The sequence below is a fragment of the Dryas octopetala genome, chromosome 5 (genome assembly GCF_963921425.1).
Source record: "Dryas octopetala chromosome 5, drDryOcto1.1, whole genome shotgun sequence".
NCBI lineage: Eukaryota > Viridiplantae > Streptophyta > Magnoliopsida > Rosales > Rosaceae > Dryas > Dryas octopetala.
In genome coordinates this window covers 20,651,756-20,670,443 of record NC_141370.1, presented here as the reverse complement: position 1 = coordinate 20,670,443, position 18,688 = coordinate 20,651,756, and the positions used below count along the sequence as shown (strand labels likewise).

The following is an 18,688-nucleotide window of genomic DNA, read 5'->3' as shown; positions in this document are numbered from 1 at the left end:
GGTCCTCTACCAGCTGGTAGTCAGCTAATTAGGAGTCAATCTTGTTGAATAAAGCAAACGGGTGTGGGTAGCAAATAAGGTCCATTGACTTTAGGTACCAAATTATAATGTTTTTTTATTTCAACTACTAAAACATTTATGTCATTTCACTTTAGGTACTAAATTTCAGTTTAGGTAACAACTTTAAAAAAATATGGTTATATTGAATTGTGACCGTTTAATAGTCATAATTTTTTTATTGATTTGTTATTTTTTCAATATTTGCAAGGCTTAAACTTTAATATTTAGTCTTTGGGTTATAGGACTTCATCCCCCAAACCTAAATCAAAAGTATGAAACCCTTAAAAAAATTTATTTTTTATAAATTTTAAATAGTCACAACTGTGACTGTTCGACAATTACAACTGTAACTGTTCGACAGTCACAACTGTATAACAAACTGATTTGTGACCTGATCCAAAATGTTTTACTCTAGGTTAGTACCTAAACTAAAAAAAATTAGTGTCCTGCTACTTTACTAAAAAACTATTAATATTTGATATTTAATCCTAATTTTCTATAACAAATATTAGCCTTCAATTCAGTAATAAAGCAAGGCATGCTTTAGCTTTCAGTAAGAATTAGGAATAAGGATCGCGGCGGACCGACGCTGGTTATGCAGAATGAGCTGGAGATAAACATGGTATCACAAAAGTGGTACATTGGCGTTAAAAAGGCTTTATTGGGGACTATGGCTCGCTCACCTCCAACATCATACAACATAAATCATAATGCTAAATTTGATACCCTACTTTAAAGGCATATGCTTAATTAAAACCAATTCATTTTATAAAGAGAAATATTAAAGCCAATTCACAGTTAAGGGTTTCACCCCCCCCTCCCCCTCTTTTCATTATATTTTCATTTTTCACCCATTTTTTTCTTTCTAGTTAAAAAAAATAAAAATCATTAAGACAAAAATTAACAAAATTTAAGATATTATGTTCTTTTCAATGCGGGACATGGCTGATAGAATTAGAGCATCCAACCTAAAACTAATTGGCAATAGGTAGAGAGGCCCAAGACTTATAAACACATATGCTAAGCCTTAGTTTTCCGATGTGGGACATTATTCCACATTACTCTCAACAATGGCAATTCATCATGCTTCTGTTAAGATGACTATCACTCATCTGCCATCTATTAATAATCAATAATTTAGTATTACACCCGTGCGTATTATCAAATATTTTAGTCACGTACGTTGCTTCTTTCATGAGCTCTAACCTATCATGGATCGATCGGGTCATGATCGACTAGCTAGAGAAAAGAAAAAGATAAACGCCGATGAAGGATAGAAATTCTTGTGATTATTTATTTATTTATTTTCAGGTTCATGCATGAGAACTAGTTACTTAATGCACTTTAACTCCATTTTTAAACACCTTAATATATATATGTATATTTATAGTTAATTAATTCATTTGGTATCATATTCTCAAGCAGCCAAAGACTGAAGAGCAAAGGTCAATTTTGGGTCAGCGCCCCACCCCTAGGCCCTAACCTACCTCCCATAGTCCCATGTGGGGATGCAGAATGACAAGGAAAATAGCATATTTAGACTTGCAAGCGGCAAGTCTAAAAAAAGACTTGCAAGCGGCAAGCTTCCCCATCAAAAACCTCATCCACAACAAATAATATAATTGCTCAAGTAAACTAATGATTCATGCATGCGTGCATGAACTATATATAGATATATATAGCCATATAGGGAAAAAAATTTTTAAAATGATTTAAACTTTTGACTTTGTATTAATTCAGGATGCATATTATGAGTTGTATCAATGTGCCCTTTTAACTTTAATTTTGAAATTAATTTACCTCTTTCGTTAATCTAATTACATTTTTCGTTCAAAAATGGCCATGTACGTGAAGTTATTTGATTTTTTTGTTTTTACATTACACGTAAAATGATGAATTTATCTCTAAAAAAATGATTACATATGTGAAATATAATCACTACTTTTGAACGAAATTTACAAACCAAATGAATGAAAGTGGCATATTCAGCAAAAGTAAGGTTGAGATTAACCTCTAACAAGTGACCAATATCACATGCATCATGCATATATATGTAAAGTAGCTAGATAGGGTACATGTCCACATTTGCTGACATGTCAAGTCCATGCAAGCAGAGGTGGCAAAAAAGATGCTTGCGTGTTGACCTAGGATTTGATAAGGAGGAATCCTAATCACCACATTTTTTCACCAGACATGATGAATATTCCGCGTGAATTAAAAAAAAACCTCAGACAGTGGCCCTTCAATCTTTATTCTCCGTATCATATTATGTGACTATTTATAAAAAGAAAAGGGGATGAGGCCATCTCTCTTTCTCTTTCTCTCTTCTCTCTTCAATAATATACACTTTTGAAGAATCCACAGTCCCACACATCCCAATTCCCAACGACATTCAAAACCAGCAAAAAATAGCCGTGCCTTTGGAATTTTTGAATATTCTTCCTTCTTTGGTTATAAATCATACATATATGGATTGATATTTTTCACATGGATAAATAGATAACACTAGAAACCTTAATCAGCATATGAGTTCGATCTCAATGTGTCTTAATTAGATTGAAAGTCTGAACACGACTAATCACTATTGACTATATATAGCTCATTAGCTTGGATGTGTCAATAGATGACACATCATTTCCTCTCAATTCTCGAAAGTTGTTGCCTTTGCTATCCTATCCTTTGGTAGATTTTATTCAGATTTTGGAGAACTGAAAAATTAAATACCTTGTGAATGCCATCTTTTTATGGGTCAATTGTGGAATCAAATTGTGAACAAAGAAGGGAGTTACTAATGATTGGATTGAGTTCTCTGATAGCTTTTGTAAATTTCTAGGTTAGGCATGTATTAAATCTCTATACCAATGCAGAAAATTATATATTCCAAATAAAACTATTTCTACTACATATATTTATTCCAAATATATACTAACATCTGAATATACTGAATTAATTTTCTTCTGTGACAATATACTGACTTGGGCTTCCCTATGCCTACCAAGTTGCATGGACACTACTAAGAGTCTAAGATGCAAGTTATTACATAAAAACTAAGGGTGCATATGAATATCCTATTCAAAAACTATTTTTAAAATTTTATTCCTTATGTTATCTACAAACACCGCATACAAAACAGAAAACAGTTTTCGAAAACTAATACCATGGGGGTGAAGCCCAAGCAAATAAACTACTCAAAACGGCTTGTCCAAAACATATATTGTAGCCCAAATCTAGGCTGAGCCCATAAGAAATTTGAATTTTATGTTTTAACCCATTAGATTTTTTTTTTTTTTGTTTTTAAGATTAGTCCTTATTATTAGATGCTGATTGCTGACTCAATGCAGTTAATTTTGGCGGGTAATCCTCGTAACTAAAATAACCACCAACTGCATTTCAAATGGTACATACGGACCCCTATCCCTCTGTTTTCCACAGTCTGAGTCAGTAGCAGAGCACCGCAGCTCAACCATGGTGTTAACCTCTTCATCATTGCCCATTTTATCCTTCACTCTCCATGTACTCTCCAAATACGGAAGCATCCAAAATCCCAAACATCAAGACTGGCCTCCACAATACCCATTGTGGTCTGGAGCCGAATTCTTCTACATTTCCTTTTCTCTTGAAGTCTTGTGCCAAATCCGTGGCTGCCCACGAAGAAGGGGACATGTTTTGAAGCTTGGACTTGACTCTAACGCCTTTATACACACTTGTGTTATACAAGCTTGGTTCTTTTTTATGATCATCTCTGAATGAAAATATGATTATAATACAAATACTTGATGGTATGAATGTATATGACATAAAAGTGATTATTGTATAGTCAACTGAGGTATTTGTGATTTTTCAATTTTAGACTATTGTTGATGCACAAATTTCGTCAAATCATCAATGACAATAATCAAAGTATAAAACGACGATTACACAAGCAAACACAATAATGTATAGTGGTTCACTTGATCCCAATTAGATATAGCCTACGTCTACTTGATTGTAATTAGGATTTCACTATGAATAATTAAAAAGTATAGAGAAATATCAGAACCCCTAGAGAAGGTATTATCATTCTCTCCTCAATAGAGAGGTGGAGCGTCTTATTTATAATAGATGATAAGACCCTCACCTTTACAAATACCCTAATAAATTTTAACACATCAAATTTGATACAAACGATAAAGCCCTATACAGGCTAAACCTCAATGTTTTATAAAGCTCAACATGACACAAAATTGGTATCAACAACTATAATCCCGATAAATTTTTTTAGATTATGATAGTCATTAGATAATTTAGATGACTCAACGCAGTTATTCTTGGCGGGTAATGCTCATAACTAAACCACTAACTGCATTTCAAATGTTACCTACCGACCCTTATCCCTCTGTTTTTCACAGTCTCACAATCAGTAGCAGAGAACCGCAACTCAAGCATGGCGTTTTCCTCTTCATCTCTGCCCATTCCACCCTTCACTCTCCCTGTACTCCCCACCTCAGATCCTCCATACAAACTCCTCCAAACCCATCCATCTCTCAGCCTACTCTCCAAATGCAAAAACCTCCAAAATCTCAAAGAAGTCCACACCCACTTCATCAAGACTGGCCTCCACAATTCCCATTTTGCTCTAAGCAAGCTCGTCCAGTTTTGCGCAATTTCGCCCTCCGGCGACCCCTCCTATGCCCTCTTACTGTTTGAGTCCATTGACAATCCCACTCACATTATCTGGAATACGATTATTCGAGGGTATTCGTTGAGCTCTGAGCCGATAAAAGCTGTGGAATTCTATGTTCGGATGATTCTTTCAGGTTTGGAGCCGAATTCTTATACATTCCCTTTTCTTTTGAAGTCTTGCGCGAAATCCATGGCGACCCACGAAGGGGAACAGATCCATGGACATGTTTTGAAACTTGGGCTTGACTCTGATGCCTTTATACACACTTCTCTCATCAATATGTATGCTCAAAATGGTGAATTGGATAAAGCACGGTTAGTGTTTGATAAAAGTGTTCTTAGAGATGCGGTTTCATTTACGGCCTTAATCACCGGTTATATTTTAAGGGGTTGTATGGATGATGCTCGTCTTCTGTTCGATGAAATTCCAATGAGAGATGTGGTGTCTTGGAATGCTATGATTTCGGGTTATGCTCATAGCGGTCGGTTCACAGAGGCATTGGCTTTGTTTCAGGAGATGCGGAAAGCAAATGTCCCACCCAATGAGAGTACTATGGTTACGGTGCTCTCTGCTTGTGCTCAGTCGGGTTCTCTTGAATTGGGCAAATGGGTTGGGTCTTGGATTGAGGACCATGGACTTGGTTCAAATCTTCGGCTTGTTAATGCACTGATCGATATGTACTCGAAGTGTGGTGCTCTGGATATAGCTCGAGGTTTATTTGATGGTATGCATCAAAGGGATGTGATTTCATGGAATGTTATGATTGGTGGCTGTACAAATAAGAGTCGCTACAAAGAAGCCTTGGAACTCTTTCGGTTAATGCTACGTGCAAATGCAGAGCCTAATGATGTCACATTCTTAGGCATTCTTCCAGCTTGTGCTCATTTAGGAGCTCTTGACCTGGGAAAGTGGATTCATGCTTATATAGATAAGAACTTCCAGAGTTTGATCAATACCTCCCTCCAGACGAGTCTCATTGACATGTATGCAAAATGCGGAAACATAGAGGCAGCGAAACAAGTCTTTGATGGTATGGAAGCCAAAAGCTTGTCTTCTTGGAATGCAATGATATCTGGCTTAGCAATGCACGGACATGCACATACAGCCCTCGACCTATTCTTGAAAATGACCGATGAAGGATTCAAACCAGATGATATCACATTTGTGGGAGTTTTATCTGCTTGTAATTATGGTGGTCTTGTAGACCTTGGACGCCAATATTTTAGTTCCATGATCAAAGATTACCAGATTTCAGCAAAACTGCACCATTATGGATGCATGATAGATCTTCTAGGCCGAGCTGGGTTATTTGATGAAGCAGAGGCCCTAATGAAGACCATGGAGATGAAGCCAGATGGTGCTGTCTGGGGTTCTCTGCTTGGAGCTTGCAGAGTCCATAGGCGTGTGGAGCTGGGTGAAGCTGTTGCTAAACATCTATTTGAATTGGAGCCTGAAAATGCTGGGGCTTATGTGCTGCTATCAAATATCTATGCAGGAGCTGGTAGGTGGGATAATGTAGCAAGAATAAGAACCAGGCTGAATGATATGGGAATCAAGAAAGTTCCTGGGTGTACCTCTATTGAGGTGGATAGTGTGGTTCATGAGTTTCTTGTTGGTGACAAAGTGCATCCCTTGAGCAAAGATATCTATGAAATGTTAGAAGAAATAGATGGACATTTGGATATGGTTGGTTTTGTGCCTGATACGTCTGAGGTGCTGTATGACATGGATGAGGAGTGGAAGGAAGGGGCTTTGAGTCATCATAGTGAGAAGTTGGCCATCGCTTTTGGTTTGATAAGCACAAAGCCAGGCACACCAATTAGAATTGTAAAGAATCTTCGTGTATGTGGGAATTGTCATTCAGCTACAAAGCTGATATCCAAGATCTTTAATAGGGAGATTATTGCAAGAGATCGGAATCGTTTCCACCATTTTAGAGATGGTTCTTGTTCATGTAATGACAATTGGTAAATTTGATCACTTGGTAGTGTGCATATGTGGAAATTATTGAAGGTACGTGGTTTCTCTGTACATATATATATATATCGGAATCGTTTCCACCATTTTAGAGATGGTTCTTGTTCATGTAATGACAATTGGTAAATTTGATCACTTGGTAGTGTGCATATATGGAAATTATTGAAGGTACGTGGTTTCTCTGTACATATATATATATATATATATATATATGCTCGTTGAAAGGCCATTTCATTTATGCAGATGAGTTTCTTATTTATTGAACTTATATGGAAATTAATCAAGACTGTTGAGATAGAAGAAAATTTGCATTCATAAGGGCTGATAACTAAGTACATAGATGCTCTGGTGCTGTTAGAATGAAAACCTATCTGTATTTATTTATAATCAAGGTGATGGATTCACAGACCAACAACACAAATTTAAACCTAAATTAGTGATTAATTTCATGCTTCATTGTTAGAGACATGGTTGAATGAGTTTTTTCTTGCTGTTGCCAAAACAGTCTTATCAGCCACGATGAAATATGCCATTCCAGCCGCTGCCATCAAATTAAAACCTTTCTTCAGTATATAAAGTACATAATGATACCTAATGAAGAAACTAAGAATGATTAAGAGGATTATGATAGAGGATGATAGCAAGGATTGAATACCTGTGGAGATTATGAGGGCCTGAGCAGTGGGATTTAGATTGGCTCTTGCCCAAGGTAGCATCCTCACACTAGCCAGCTGCATATATAAAGGATACTGTTAGTTTAAAGTGTCTTAACTATCCTTAGGGCCTTGAAATGCATAGAATGCTAAGGTGGTTTTCATTCAAAAGTGTGAAATGGAGCCACTGAAATAAATGCAAGAATTATGACATATTGAAAACTTACAGTTGGAATGGCAGTGGCAATGGTAGCAATAACAGCTGCTTTAGCTCCTGCTTTCACACCCTCTGTTTATCCATCCAAAAATTAAGAAAATTACACTTCTGTAAGAGAATTGTAAAGGTAAATTTATAAATTCTTAAAGGTCTTCTTATAAAAATCTTGGGATATGGTTATGAGTATGGTCCCCCTCTAAAGAATAAGCCCTTTATGTGCCATAGTATTTGGCAGCAAGGGGACCATCAAATACAAAATCTTAATCACATAATTAGCATATCAGTCAGCAATTATACTTTTTAGAGGCTCAAGGTAAGAGATACTTCATAGGAATCCCAATTTCCATGATGCTTAACATCATGAGTTACCACATGACTTCCAAAACCATCCTTTTTTATCTATCAATTAAAACCAAATGAATGAATATACAAATCAAGTTGGTCAAAGAAATATTATATATCCCTGTAATGGAGCCAAAAAGGAGGCAAACATGAACATACCATGAGAATAGTGCTTAGCCATGGCCACCTGGTCAAGCGAAGTCAGGTGGTTCTTCTCAAGGGGAGACTGAGCCACATTTTTTGCCATTGTAAGAGTAGTAGTAATTGAATGAATGGTAATGAGAGATTAAGATTGAGAAGGTTTTTGAAACTCTGGATGAATGGGAGGAGTTAGATTTTGGGTGGATATTTATAAGCATTTGGGTGTAGCTGGTTGAGACTAAGAGGTTCATGCGAGGTGTTGTGAGAGAGTTAGATGGTTTTCACTGAATTCAGGTGTCTGAGTCACTTGTTTTCAATTTCACCTGCTATGGTCGGTTTGGTTCTTTATAGCTTTTATTCCGCAAATGCCCCTGGTTTTGTCAGGGAGTTTTGGATATTCCAAATGATGTTGCATTGTTGCAGGGTACCAGTGTAAATTCCTGTAGTCACCGATCAGGTGAAGGGGCATGATCTGTAATAATGCAGGAAACAACGGGCATAGAGATCTGCTCATATTATCCATTTGAGCTACTGAACCAACACACGAATCTAAGAATATGACTTATTTTTCAGGTTTCCATGTTATTATATTAGGCAACACTCCACCTTTTGTGAAAGTAACTTTCTCCTACTTGACTTGAAGTGGAAACTGCAACTGGTTTAGGACAAAGCTGTCCTAAAACCATGGGTAGCACCCCTTCAAGTGCTTTGGTTCCACAATCCACGTACCCAGCTGTTCATGAGATTGGAGCACGTGTCCCAAATGAAGGGCTAAGATGATCTTCCAGTGATCTGCTGTTGCAGACTGTAGCACTCAAATATGTTTGCATTGGTTTTCTCATTTCTGGATCATGGTTTTCGCTTGAGTGGGTAGCCACTGGTGACTACTGTGGAGTAGTTGTTTCATATTGTATAGCTTGTCTTGCACCGCTATGAACTATTAAGGGCCAGGCAGTGCAAATATCTACCGCTATGATTTTATTCTTCCTCTATCTTTCTTTTGGCTCAGAATATTGCTTGTCTACCAACTCAACCTCATTCAGTCCAAACAAAAAACAAAATTAACCTCATAAAAGTCCATGGCCAATGGCAACAAAAGACCCTTGCTGATTCCAAGCGTTAACCCAGTGACCAATGGATGAAGTATTTCCCTCATTTACACAACTAAACTCAAGTTACTCAACCATGCCATCAAATATTTGTTTAAAGTCTTTTTTTTTTTTTTAAATTCTTCCCCCAAAAGAACAGCCTCTGAACTTGGAAATTGGAAAGTAATAATAGCTGTTCAGTGAGATCCCTTAAAACTAAAAATGATCACATTGGCTTTGTTATTGGGCTACTAGTTTACTAATTAAATTTAAGGCACATGCAAGATCTACTAATCTAGTATACGTGTCCTTGGATGTATGACCCAACTTGTACGGACCCATAAAATAAATTGGGGATAGGTTGGTCCAACAAGCCAATTAACTCTAGAAAAAAAATAAGGGTGGGCTTCAGCTATGAGAATGTGTTTCACATCTATAAAAGATGTGATCATCAATAATTTGGTTAGCAAATACTAAACAAGAGTAATATATTATTATCCCATGGGAGAGAAAGTATTATGTATCAATTCGATCAATATCAACTTAGTACTAGAATTGATCCTCTTTTGTCATTATGGTTTCAAAAATTTTAAGGAATCTCGTGATGACATCTAATCATGATCAACATTAAAAAATTTCCGAATCATCTCTTAATAAAGAAATACTAATTAAAAATGATTAATATGGGCGTAATTGTCTAAAATGAATGAAATTTTGCTGTTTTTGTGATTGGTTCACGATGATCAATATTTTGGTCCACATCCTAATAATACCTTCAATGAATCTTGATGGTAAAACAAATAAATAATGTGTGCTATATGTGTATATATAAACCAACAACATTTGATAAAAAAGAAGATTATATTAAGCTACATCATATTTTGCAAATTGTCATTGAAAAGCATGCATATATGATAATTAAACAACAATTAATATGTTTGTAGATGGAATTCTTTGAATGATGATTTGTGAATTATATGATTGTTTGGAGGTGGGAAAGCCACGAGAAGAGGCGGCTTGTCTAATCACAATAATGATATCTTTTTGGCTATGAAAAAAGGAATGTGCGTAGTAAAATGCTACGGGTCATAGAGGGTAAGAGGGGTGATCCAATTAACTAATTACTTTTAATTAATGTTGGGATTTGGGAATATAATTATGGGAATTTAACAATATTCTACCTTCCATTTACGAACCTTCACACTGGCCAAAAAATAAAAAGAAAATTGATTGCCAATTGAAATAATATTATTTCTTATAATTGAAATACTACGTGTGAATTGATTATCTGCAAATTCACAGGCTTTTTTGTCAATTGATCGATCAATATTAACATTCAATTATGTAATGGGTTACCAAAGATTTGCATGATTTTTAAAATACACACATATATATATATATGTGTGTGTGTGTTTATCCTTGTTGGTTTGTGATGCTCGGTAATTGATATGATGACTTTCTTAAATTGAGGGTAGCTACCTAGCTTTCTTACTAAAATTTTGGTCACATATCTAATACATGATGAGTGCTACTTCCTATTTCTTTCACTTGTTTGGTGAAACCTATAGCTAGCTAGGCCCATATGCAAACATGCACACACAAAGCTTTTAGAATTGATGTTCTGAAAGAATTGAGAGATACATAGCTCTAGCCCTGTCCCTTAATTTCTTGTGAGTGGGGATGAAGAAGCTTGTGCGTGCTAGCTCTGCTGCTTCTGCTTCTGATCAATTAAGCACCTGCACCATATCTCTCAGTCTGATCAAATTTCCATTAATGGTACAGACAAAATGAGAAGCTGTAGAAAGCCAATTAAACCTCTATTGACTTCCATGCATGTACCGTTGACTTTGAGCCACCCCTTCATCTCAAAAAGTATGTAGAATACAATATTATAATTAATACCATATATATATATAATATATGCACATGCATAGTACTGACTGACATACATAAATTCTTAGACTGCACCAATGTAATTGCCTAGATATATAATTATGATCGATTAAAATTATGAATGTGACCCTGGCCTCAATCACATTCATTAATTGTACTGTTTTCAAATGTTTTATAAATACAACCACACAGTGCTCACTTGTTTCTTAGCTAGTAGCTAGGATGAATAAAGGGAAAGGAAAAAGAACTTTTTCCCTTTACATGACCAAAACGATCAGAAGAACAAAAAGAAGCGAGGAAGCATGATTGTTTTGTAGTTTCTTTCTTGGTGAAAAAGAGCATGTGAATGCTTGGATATGAAAATGAAAGTGCCCCATTTGCAAAAAGTGGTGCATTACTTCTGTAAAAGCTTAGAAAAGAAAAAAAAAAGGAAATCAATTTTGCTTTTTATTATAATTTTTTCCATCATTGACAAGAGTCATTATTGTCCTCACATGACTTCATAGACTTCTCATGAAAATCCCATTGGGACAATTATGTGATCATCTACTTTCACACCTACACATAAACATTAATTATATTTTATACATGGAGAGGGAGAGAGAGAGAAAAAAAACCACAGAATAACAGTGACTTGGTGGTACACATTATACATCTAAATTAATCATTCTCATTAATTAATTAGTAGGAAAAACAGATCGAGGAAAATCTTAATTTCATTCTTAGATGTCAAGCATGATAAATATTTCATTTGCTTAATTTCTGTTTTACCTATTTACATACATTCTAACTTCTAAGCAATCAATTAGAAATAGTCAATATGATCATGAGGGATCTGAAATGGTTCATCCTTCTCTTTCTTGCTCAACTTATTAGGCAAGTAAGCTCTACTACTCATCCTAATCTTATGCAAATGATCACTAGCAGTAGTAGTAGCTGCAGGGACATGAGGAGGCCTAACTGACCTAATCAAAGCCCAATTCACACCCTTAAAGAACTCATGCTTCTTGATCTCAACAGACCCCTTTAGGCTTCCAATTCTCTTCTTGGGATTCTTCACCAAAAGCTTGCTTATCAAGTCTTGAACTTTGACCACCTCTGCTTCAAACTCTCTGCTGCTGCTGCTACTATTAACCCCACCAAGAACTAATCTTGGAAAGCTTAATGGCTTCTTAAGAATGTTGATGAGGGTTTTCTCATTGTTTTCACCTTTGAAAGGTGTTCTTCCATATAACATTTCATACAAGAACACCCCAAAAGTCCACCAATCCACTGCACTCCCATGACCTTGCCCTGAGATCACCTCTGGCGCCAAGTACTCATGGGTCCCAACAAAAGACTTGGACCGGGCGTGGACCGGTTCTGCCACCAGTTCGGGGTCAAGTTCTTGATGAGGACCATGATCATCATCACCATCACCATCATCATGGTCATGATGATCAGCAGCACCAACTTGTTCTGTAATGGTTGTGACTGTACCCCTCTTTTTCTTGTAAGAGGCAGAGAAACAAGAGAGCACAGGCTGCATAGGGGCAGCACATGATGGAATGGAGCTGCTGCTCTTCACATTAACATTCTTTTCTTTGGCTGCTTCTAAGTCCATTTTACGCCTTAGCAACTTCGGAACGACGTCGCATTTGAGACACAGATCAAAATCTGAAAGCATGATGTGGCCGTCCTCTCTAACCAGCACATTTTCTGGCTTCAAGTCTCTGTAAACAATGCCCATCATGTGAAGATACTCTAGGGCCAACAGGGTCTCCGCAGCATAAAACCTGCATTAATCCCGCACATTTTAATTAGTCCAAAATTAATCAAGATTAACTAGACCGATCGAGTTAATATTAAGACAAAAAACATAAGCTCGCTAGCGTACCTAGCGGTTGAGATGGTGAAGCATTTTCCGGGGTGGCGTTGGCGGGCAGCGTACAAGTCACCGCCGGGACAAAACTCCATAACCAAGCAAGAATAGTGAGAAGCATCGAAGTCAGCATAGAGAGTGGGCAAAAAAGGGTGATCAAGCATGTCCAGAATCTCCTTCTCCATGTCAGCTCTGTGCAGTTTCTTCCTTATGGCCAGCGCTTCTCGGTCGACCACTTTCATGGCGTAAAAGCACGGCGGCGAAGCAGTGGCGGCGGGGCTCCTTATCTGGCAGAGGTAGACGTTTCCCAGGTCTCCGCTGCCGAGGCGGCGGAGGAGGCGGAAGTGGTCGAGTGAGACTCGGCCTTTGGAGCTGCGGAGGCGCCGCATGGCCTCCCATGCAGCCTGGTTGGCCTTGTGGGGTTTGTGGGAGGGGCTGAACAGAGAGGCCTGGTCGGTCGTGGCGGCAGAGGAGCAAACGGAGACCGAGCTGCTGCGCCGGCGGCTGCTGAAGCTCAGGTTGCTCATCCAGCTCCGGCTCGAGTCCGGGACGGTGATGGATGAGCAGCTGCTTTCGTAGTCGGATTCATCATCTCTGCTTGTTATGGTTGCCATTGTTTTGTGATAATATTAATTTGTGATGAAACAGGGAGCAGCATCTGTTTTAATTTGTGACGTTCGATCTATTGCTTTTATACACAGACAGTGGGGGTAATACGGGTATTTTGTATTATGTAATGTAAATTGAATTCCAACTTTTGTTAATTAAAAAAAGGACAGTCATTTAATTAATTTGGTACGTACTGATCATAAATATTTAATTTGAGTTCCATAGATAAAGAATTGAAACACTTTTAGGTGCACAGTGTGCAGTCCATGGAAATTTTTGATCAGCTGGCTCAAAAAGTATATGCATAGGATTACTAACTACAGCTAGCTAGCTGGGCTGAACCAAGCAAAAGACTGCAGCAAATAAAGAGCTTTCGTTTCGATGGTTGGTTGTAGGCATGCCGATCTCAGCTGACACAACCACTATGCTTTGTTTTCAAAAGTGACCTCCAAAACAAATGGTGACGCATGTTGTTTCATCATATATATAAAAATACCCAAAGAGAGAGAGCTCAGAGCTGGGCATTGTAACTTGTAATTCATCATTCTTTTATGTTATCTCCCAGAGATTTTATGGTCTTTACCACCTTGTCAACTTCTCGTATTAGTTTTGTAAGTTTTCCTAAAAAGTATTGCATGGATGTATTATATCATATTAATGTCTTACAATCCAACTAGTTGTTTGTGCGAATATATATGTCATTGCATCTGTCTCCCACTATATAATTCTTTAAGTCCTATAATATACGTATTTTCTTTTTAATAGAGATATGTCATACATAAGTAGATTTCACAAAATGATCAGTAAATTAAAGAACAACATACAATATTAGATAGTACCGATCGAATACGATCGATTGATTAGTTGAAAATTGGCTTTATCCTAATTTTATTTGTATTTTTTGTGTTTTATCCCCAATACATGCGCCCTTCCAAAGCTGACGGTCAAAAACATTTTCTTCTTTCCTGTACGTTAAAAGCTTGTACTAAACCGTTTTTCAAGAAACAATGTCGCAAGCTAGTGATAAAGGTTTCGAACACAAACACATACTTACCACAAAACGACATGTCGTAGTGAAGACCAAACTGGCGTTGCTTTCACTGTTATCAACCAGTCAATCTCTTTTTCTTTTCCTCGGTCTTCTTATTACATCAACCAGTCAAATTGCCACCTTAAAAAGGATTCTCCTCTGGAATGGTAGTTACTCTGAAAAGTGAGGGAGCTTTTGGTAAATTAGTAGACAGCCATATGGCATTATATGGGCCATGCCATGAATCAGTGAAAGTTGATGGGTGCACCAAAAACCCGTGCCTCAAATTCAGATCCACCTCACTCTTGGGTACGTGGATACCCCTTTATATCTTCTGCTTCAATATATCTTTATGATATGCTTGTCATGCATGTGAACCCATGTAGATTGTAGGGGACCTGTATTGGGTCGAAGCCCTTCTTGGCTTTACAAGTGCAACTTAAATACCACTTTTAGGAACCTAGCAATACGTATTTATTTAAGAAATTATTTTTCTTTTTCTTTTTTCTTTTGGGTACAAACGAGGAACCTAGCTAAGAGATTAATTTTGGTTAAAAGTTAACAACAGTTCTCAATTAGTTCAATATCCCATTTAATTATGATTAATCTTTGATTTCATCAATCCCACCAACCATTTAAAGCCATCGGATTCTCACCTTTTAGCTTTAGATCAGACAACAAAGATCACCCAATCACTGTGGTTCTGGACTTCTTGTTACTTACCCCAATTCCATGGTGCTGATCTTGTGGGACCATATAAGCATAGGTTTTCCTTTTCTTTTCTGTTGTTTATGATGAACCATAATCACAGTGTATTTTACCATTATTGATCACAAAAACTATTACCTATCATGGAAATTTTTAAGAAAAATGGAAGACATATTATTCATGAGGGGAAAATGGAAAATGGGTTTGATTGATGAAGTGAACAGTTAGGAGGATGACAGCAAACCTTGTCCCCCTTCCCATTTGAATGGAATTTGGACTTTTCAGAAACTCAATTGAATTTTTCCTCTGCTCATTTCATCTTTTAAGAAAGATTTAATTTCATCACTTTCATCCTATCTTTCAATTCTTCACTTTTCTTGCAGAATCTTATCACTTGCAGTTTTGGTTTCAATTCCAGGCAGCAAACCAAGCAAAAATTGCAGTGTTGCAGAGTGGCATACATATAGGAAAACTCAAAGCTCCATAACTTGCCCCATACATTCTTCTCCCCTCACACATAAAAGTACCCAATAACCTTGTTCTGTTTTTTCCCTTTAGATCAAATAAAAAATCATATCTTTTAGAACACAGGTTGGTAGAACAATCAGCTAAGACTTAAAATTTTCTGTTTACTGGTTTGTTTAGATATATATATATATATATATGTGTGTGTGTTGTGTATTACATGAAAGTTGCACTCTTATTATATATATCATCATGAGAGTTACACTCTTATTATATATATAGCAATCAAGTTGGAGCTAAATATCATGTTTATATTTTTGCTGCTTCAATTGGTTGTCTCCCCTGCTGGTAGTAGTCAACAAAGATGGCACCATAATTTTTGACCTCTCTGTACAATCTTGGCCTTGACTCACTGACCAGGCTTTCAAAGGGTTCAATCTCTTTCTCTGATTCTGGGATGCAGAATGCAGCCAAAGAAATCCTCTCCTTTTCTGCATTAGTCACTACCTTGTGTACTGCGCTCTTGAATATTCCATTAGTCAATATCTGTGCGTGCATCACAAACAAGTACAGGTTGTGTGTTGATTCATGTTAAAATCTTGTAACATGCACAATATGCCATTAAAATGAAATAGGAGCCGAAACAAAATTATAGTGCTGATTACCTTTGCTATATCACCAACATTAATGAGAAGCGCCTGATGAGGAACAATGGGGGCTTTAAACCACTGATCATCTTTAAGAAATTGAAGGCCTTCCACTTGTTTGTCTTGCAAGATAATGGTGATTATTGATCCATCTCCATGTGGTTTGACACCGTGGATGAGATCAGGCCTTGGACATGGAGGATAAAAGTTAAAAGTTGCATTTAGCTTTGCTTCTTCGCCCCACTTGTTCAGAAAGCAATTTTCCTCCAAATTCAATGACCTTGCCATGGCCTTAAGAACAGTTCTCTGTTATCACTTGCAACTTCATGGTGTATTGGTCTAAAGTTCCCCTGCAACATGAATGGAATTGAAAGAATTCTTCAATTAATGAAAAATGATTTTAAATTTGGATTGGTTATGATTTGTTTGTTGTTTTAGTAGAAAGATATATATAGCAGGTAGAATTTAGAGCATTTAATTGGTAATGAGTGGAGCGGTCCAGGACGGACATTATGTATTTATGTGTACATTACTGAAAGGTAAATTAAAGCTTAACATTTCTGAGAAATCATATAGATTCTCTTCACATAGCAAAGATAAGGTGTCTAAAAGATTGGCCAAAATTCAAGCTTACGATGGTCTTCTGGATATATGGTAAGGTAAATTCGGTCACACCAAGTGAATGTTTCTCTGAAACAATCATGTCACTCCCATATCCTTGATTACTGTCGACTTGTCTCCGATACTTCTGCTTCTCTTCCATTGGAAGTGCAAAAAATTGTTTCGTAATCTCACGGAGTTTGTCTAGGAATTCAGGTGTCATGCCATGGTTTATTACCTGCAACACCAAAAGGAGCCTCACTCAGATATATATGCATTTTATTTTGTACAAGTTGTTTGAATTCAGACCTGAAAGCAACCCCATGTTGTAAGAGCTGATCCAAGTTTCTCAACTTCATCTCCAGTAGTCATTGATGAAGGTGTGAGGAGACCAAGATCAATAACTGGAACATCCATCAGCTCAACAGAAGAAGCATTTTGATTTGGGGCTCCACCATCTTTATTAATATATCTCTCTGGCACTTCTTTCCCTTTGGTGAGAAGCTCTTGGACAGTTTTGGGTACTATTAACTCCATCTTGGTAGGAGTGGAAGATTCAGATTCAGCCATGTCTTTCTCTGTGGCCAAAGTGAATTATCACTATTCAGCTATGTCTTTCTCTACTATGTAGCCCGAAGGGTTGTTGTAATTTTAGCTGCAGATGAATCTGGTATTTATAAATTTATAATACTGCTTTACCTATAGCTAGTTGGTTTGTCATTGTGCCTTGCAGTGATTAACTTTCTATAACCAAGCCAACAAGATGAAGAGAATGTTAAACCCAAACACATTTGCGTTTTTAATGTGATTCCAAAAGTAATGAGATCATCACCTGGGTTTGTCATTGAAGCCACATACGTAATGAGGCACTAAAATCTGGATTTTGCCTTCTATAGACTCATTCGCAACTACAGTCCAACTGCCCAAAGTAATTACTTACCAAAATCTGACACTATCCAAGGAAATTTATTTGTTTAATAAGTTGGCCATACTTCATTACTTTCTCAATCAGTTCTCTACCAAAAATGGAAAGAACTTCTCAATTAGTTTAGTATCCCATTACATAATGTATAATTTTTGATTTCATCAATTCCATCAACCATTTAAAGCCATCATATTCTCACCTTTTAGCTTTAGATCAGACAACAAAGATCACCCAATCACTGTGGTTCTGACTTCCTGTTACTTACCCCATTCCATGGTGCTGATCTTGTGGGACCATAAACACAGTTTTTTATTTTTATTTTTTTGTTTATCATGAACCATAATCAGTGTATTTTGGTTTTGCCATTATACCTATCAAGGAAATTTTAAAGAAATGGAAGACATATTATTCATGAGGGGAAAATGGAAGATGGGTTTGATCGATGAAGTGAACATTTAGGAGGACGACAGGCTTGACAGCAAATCTTGTCCCCTCGCCCATTTGAATGGATTTTGGATCTTTTCAGAAACTCTTTGGATTTTTCCTCTGCCACATTTCATCTTTTAAAAATAATTTAATTTCATCCTTTCTTCCTATCTTTCAATTCTCTACTTTTCTTTCAGGATCTTATCACTTGCAGTTTTGGTTTCAATTTCAGGCAGCAAACCAAGCAAAAATTATTGTGTTGCAGAGTGGCTACATATAGGAAGACTCAAACCTCCATTACTTGCCCCATACATTCTTCTCCCCTCATACATAGGAGTACCCAACAACCTAGCTTGTTCTGTTTTCTCCCTTTAGATGATTAA

At 37.0% G+C, this 18,688-nt stretch overlaps 3 protein-coding genes and 1 pseudogene across 3 annotated transcripts; 1 reads left to right on the top strand and 3 right to left on the bottom strand.

The window, feature by feature from the left end:
• Positions 1-4,449: 4,449 nt before the first annotated feature.
• Positions 4,450-6,842, top strand: OTP82 (Tetratricopeptide repeat (TPR)-like superfamily protein). Its single transcript, XM_086244845.1, has one exon. It carries the CDS (start codon positions 4,484-4,486, stop codon positions 6,692-6,694), a length of 2,211 nt encoding a protein of 736 aa, XP_086100971.1. The 5' UTR covers positions 4,450-4,483; the 3' UTR covers positions 6,695-6,842.
• Positions 6,843-7,134: 292 nt separating this feature from the next.
• Positions 7,135-8,172, bottom strand: LOC147285571 (early nodulin-93-like). Its single transcript, XM_086244837.1, has 4 exons — positions 8,072-8,172; positions 7,581-7,642; positions 7,356-7,431; positions 7,135-7,241 (listed from the first exon to the last, which is right to left on the bottom strand). Exons 1-4 carry the CDS (start codon positions 8,157-8,159, stop codon positions 7,147-7,149), a joined length of 321 nt encoding a protein of 106 aa, XP_086100963.1. The 5' UTR covers positions 8,160-8,172; the 3' UTR covers positions 7,135-7,146.
• Positions 8,173-11,739: 3,567 nt separating this feature from the next.
• PID2 (AGC (cAMP-dependent, cGMP-dependent and protein kinase C) kinase family protein) lies at positions 11,740-13,542 on the bottom strand. The gene is made up of 2 exons (XM_086243168.1): positions 12,911-13,542; positions 11,740-12,809 (listed from the first exon to the last, which is right to left on the bottom strand). Exons 1-2 carry the CDS (start codon positions 13,507-13,509, stop codon positions 11,840-11,842), a joined length of 1,569 nt encoding a protein of 522 aa, XP_086099294.1. The 5' UTR covers positions 13,510-13,542; the 3' UTR covers positions 11,740-11,839.
• Positions 13,543-16,016: 2,474 nt separating this feature from the next.
• On the bottom strand, positions 16,017-17,524 carry LOC147285569 (protein LATERAL BRANCHING OXIDOREDUCTASE 1-like; annotated as a pseudogene).
• Positions 17,525-18,688: the final 1,164 nt, after the last annotated feature.

What these genes read in the sequence shown, in the direction of transcription:
- PID2 (XM_086243168.1), bottom strand. Translation starts at nt 13,509, where the DNA reads ATGGCAACCATAACAAGCAGAGATGATGAATCCGACTACGAAAGCAGC. An exon ending in TTCACCATCTCAACCGCTAG is followed by an intron (nt 12,810 to 12,910) that starts GTACGCTAGCGA and finishes GGATTAATGCAG; the next exon opens with GTTTTATGCTGCGGAGACCC.
- LOC147285571 (XM_086244837.1), bottom strand. Translation starts at nt 8,159, where the DNA reads ATGGCAAAAAATGTGGCTCAGTCTCCCCTTGAGAAGAACCACCTGACT. An exon ending in TTGCCACTGCCATTCCAACT is followed by an intron (nt 7,432 to 7,580) that starts GTAAGTTTTCAA and finishes TTATATATGCAG; the next exon opens with CTGGCTAGTGTGAGGATGCT. An exon ending in GGCCCTCATAATCTCCACAG is followed by an intron (nt 7,242 to 7,355) that starts GTATTCAATCCT and finishes ATTTGATGGCAG; the next exon opens with CGGCTGGAATGGCATATTTC.
- OTP82 (XM_086244845.1), top strand. Translation starts at nt 4,484, where the DNA reads ATGGCGTTTTCCTCTTCATCTCTGCCCATTCCACCCTTCACTCTCCCT.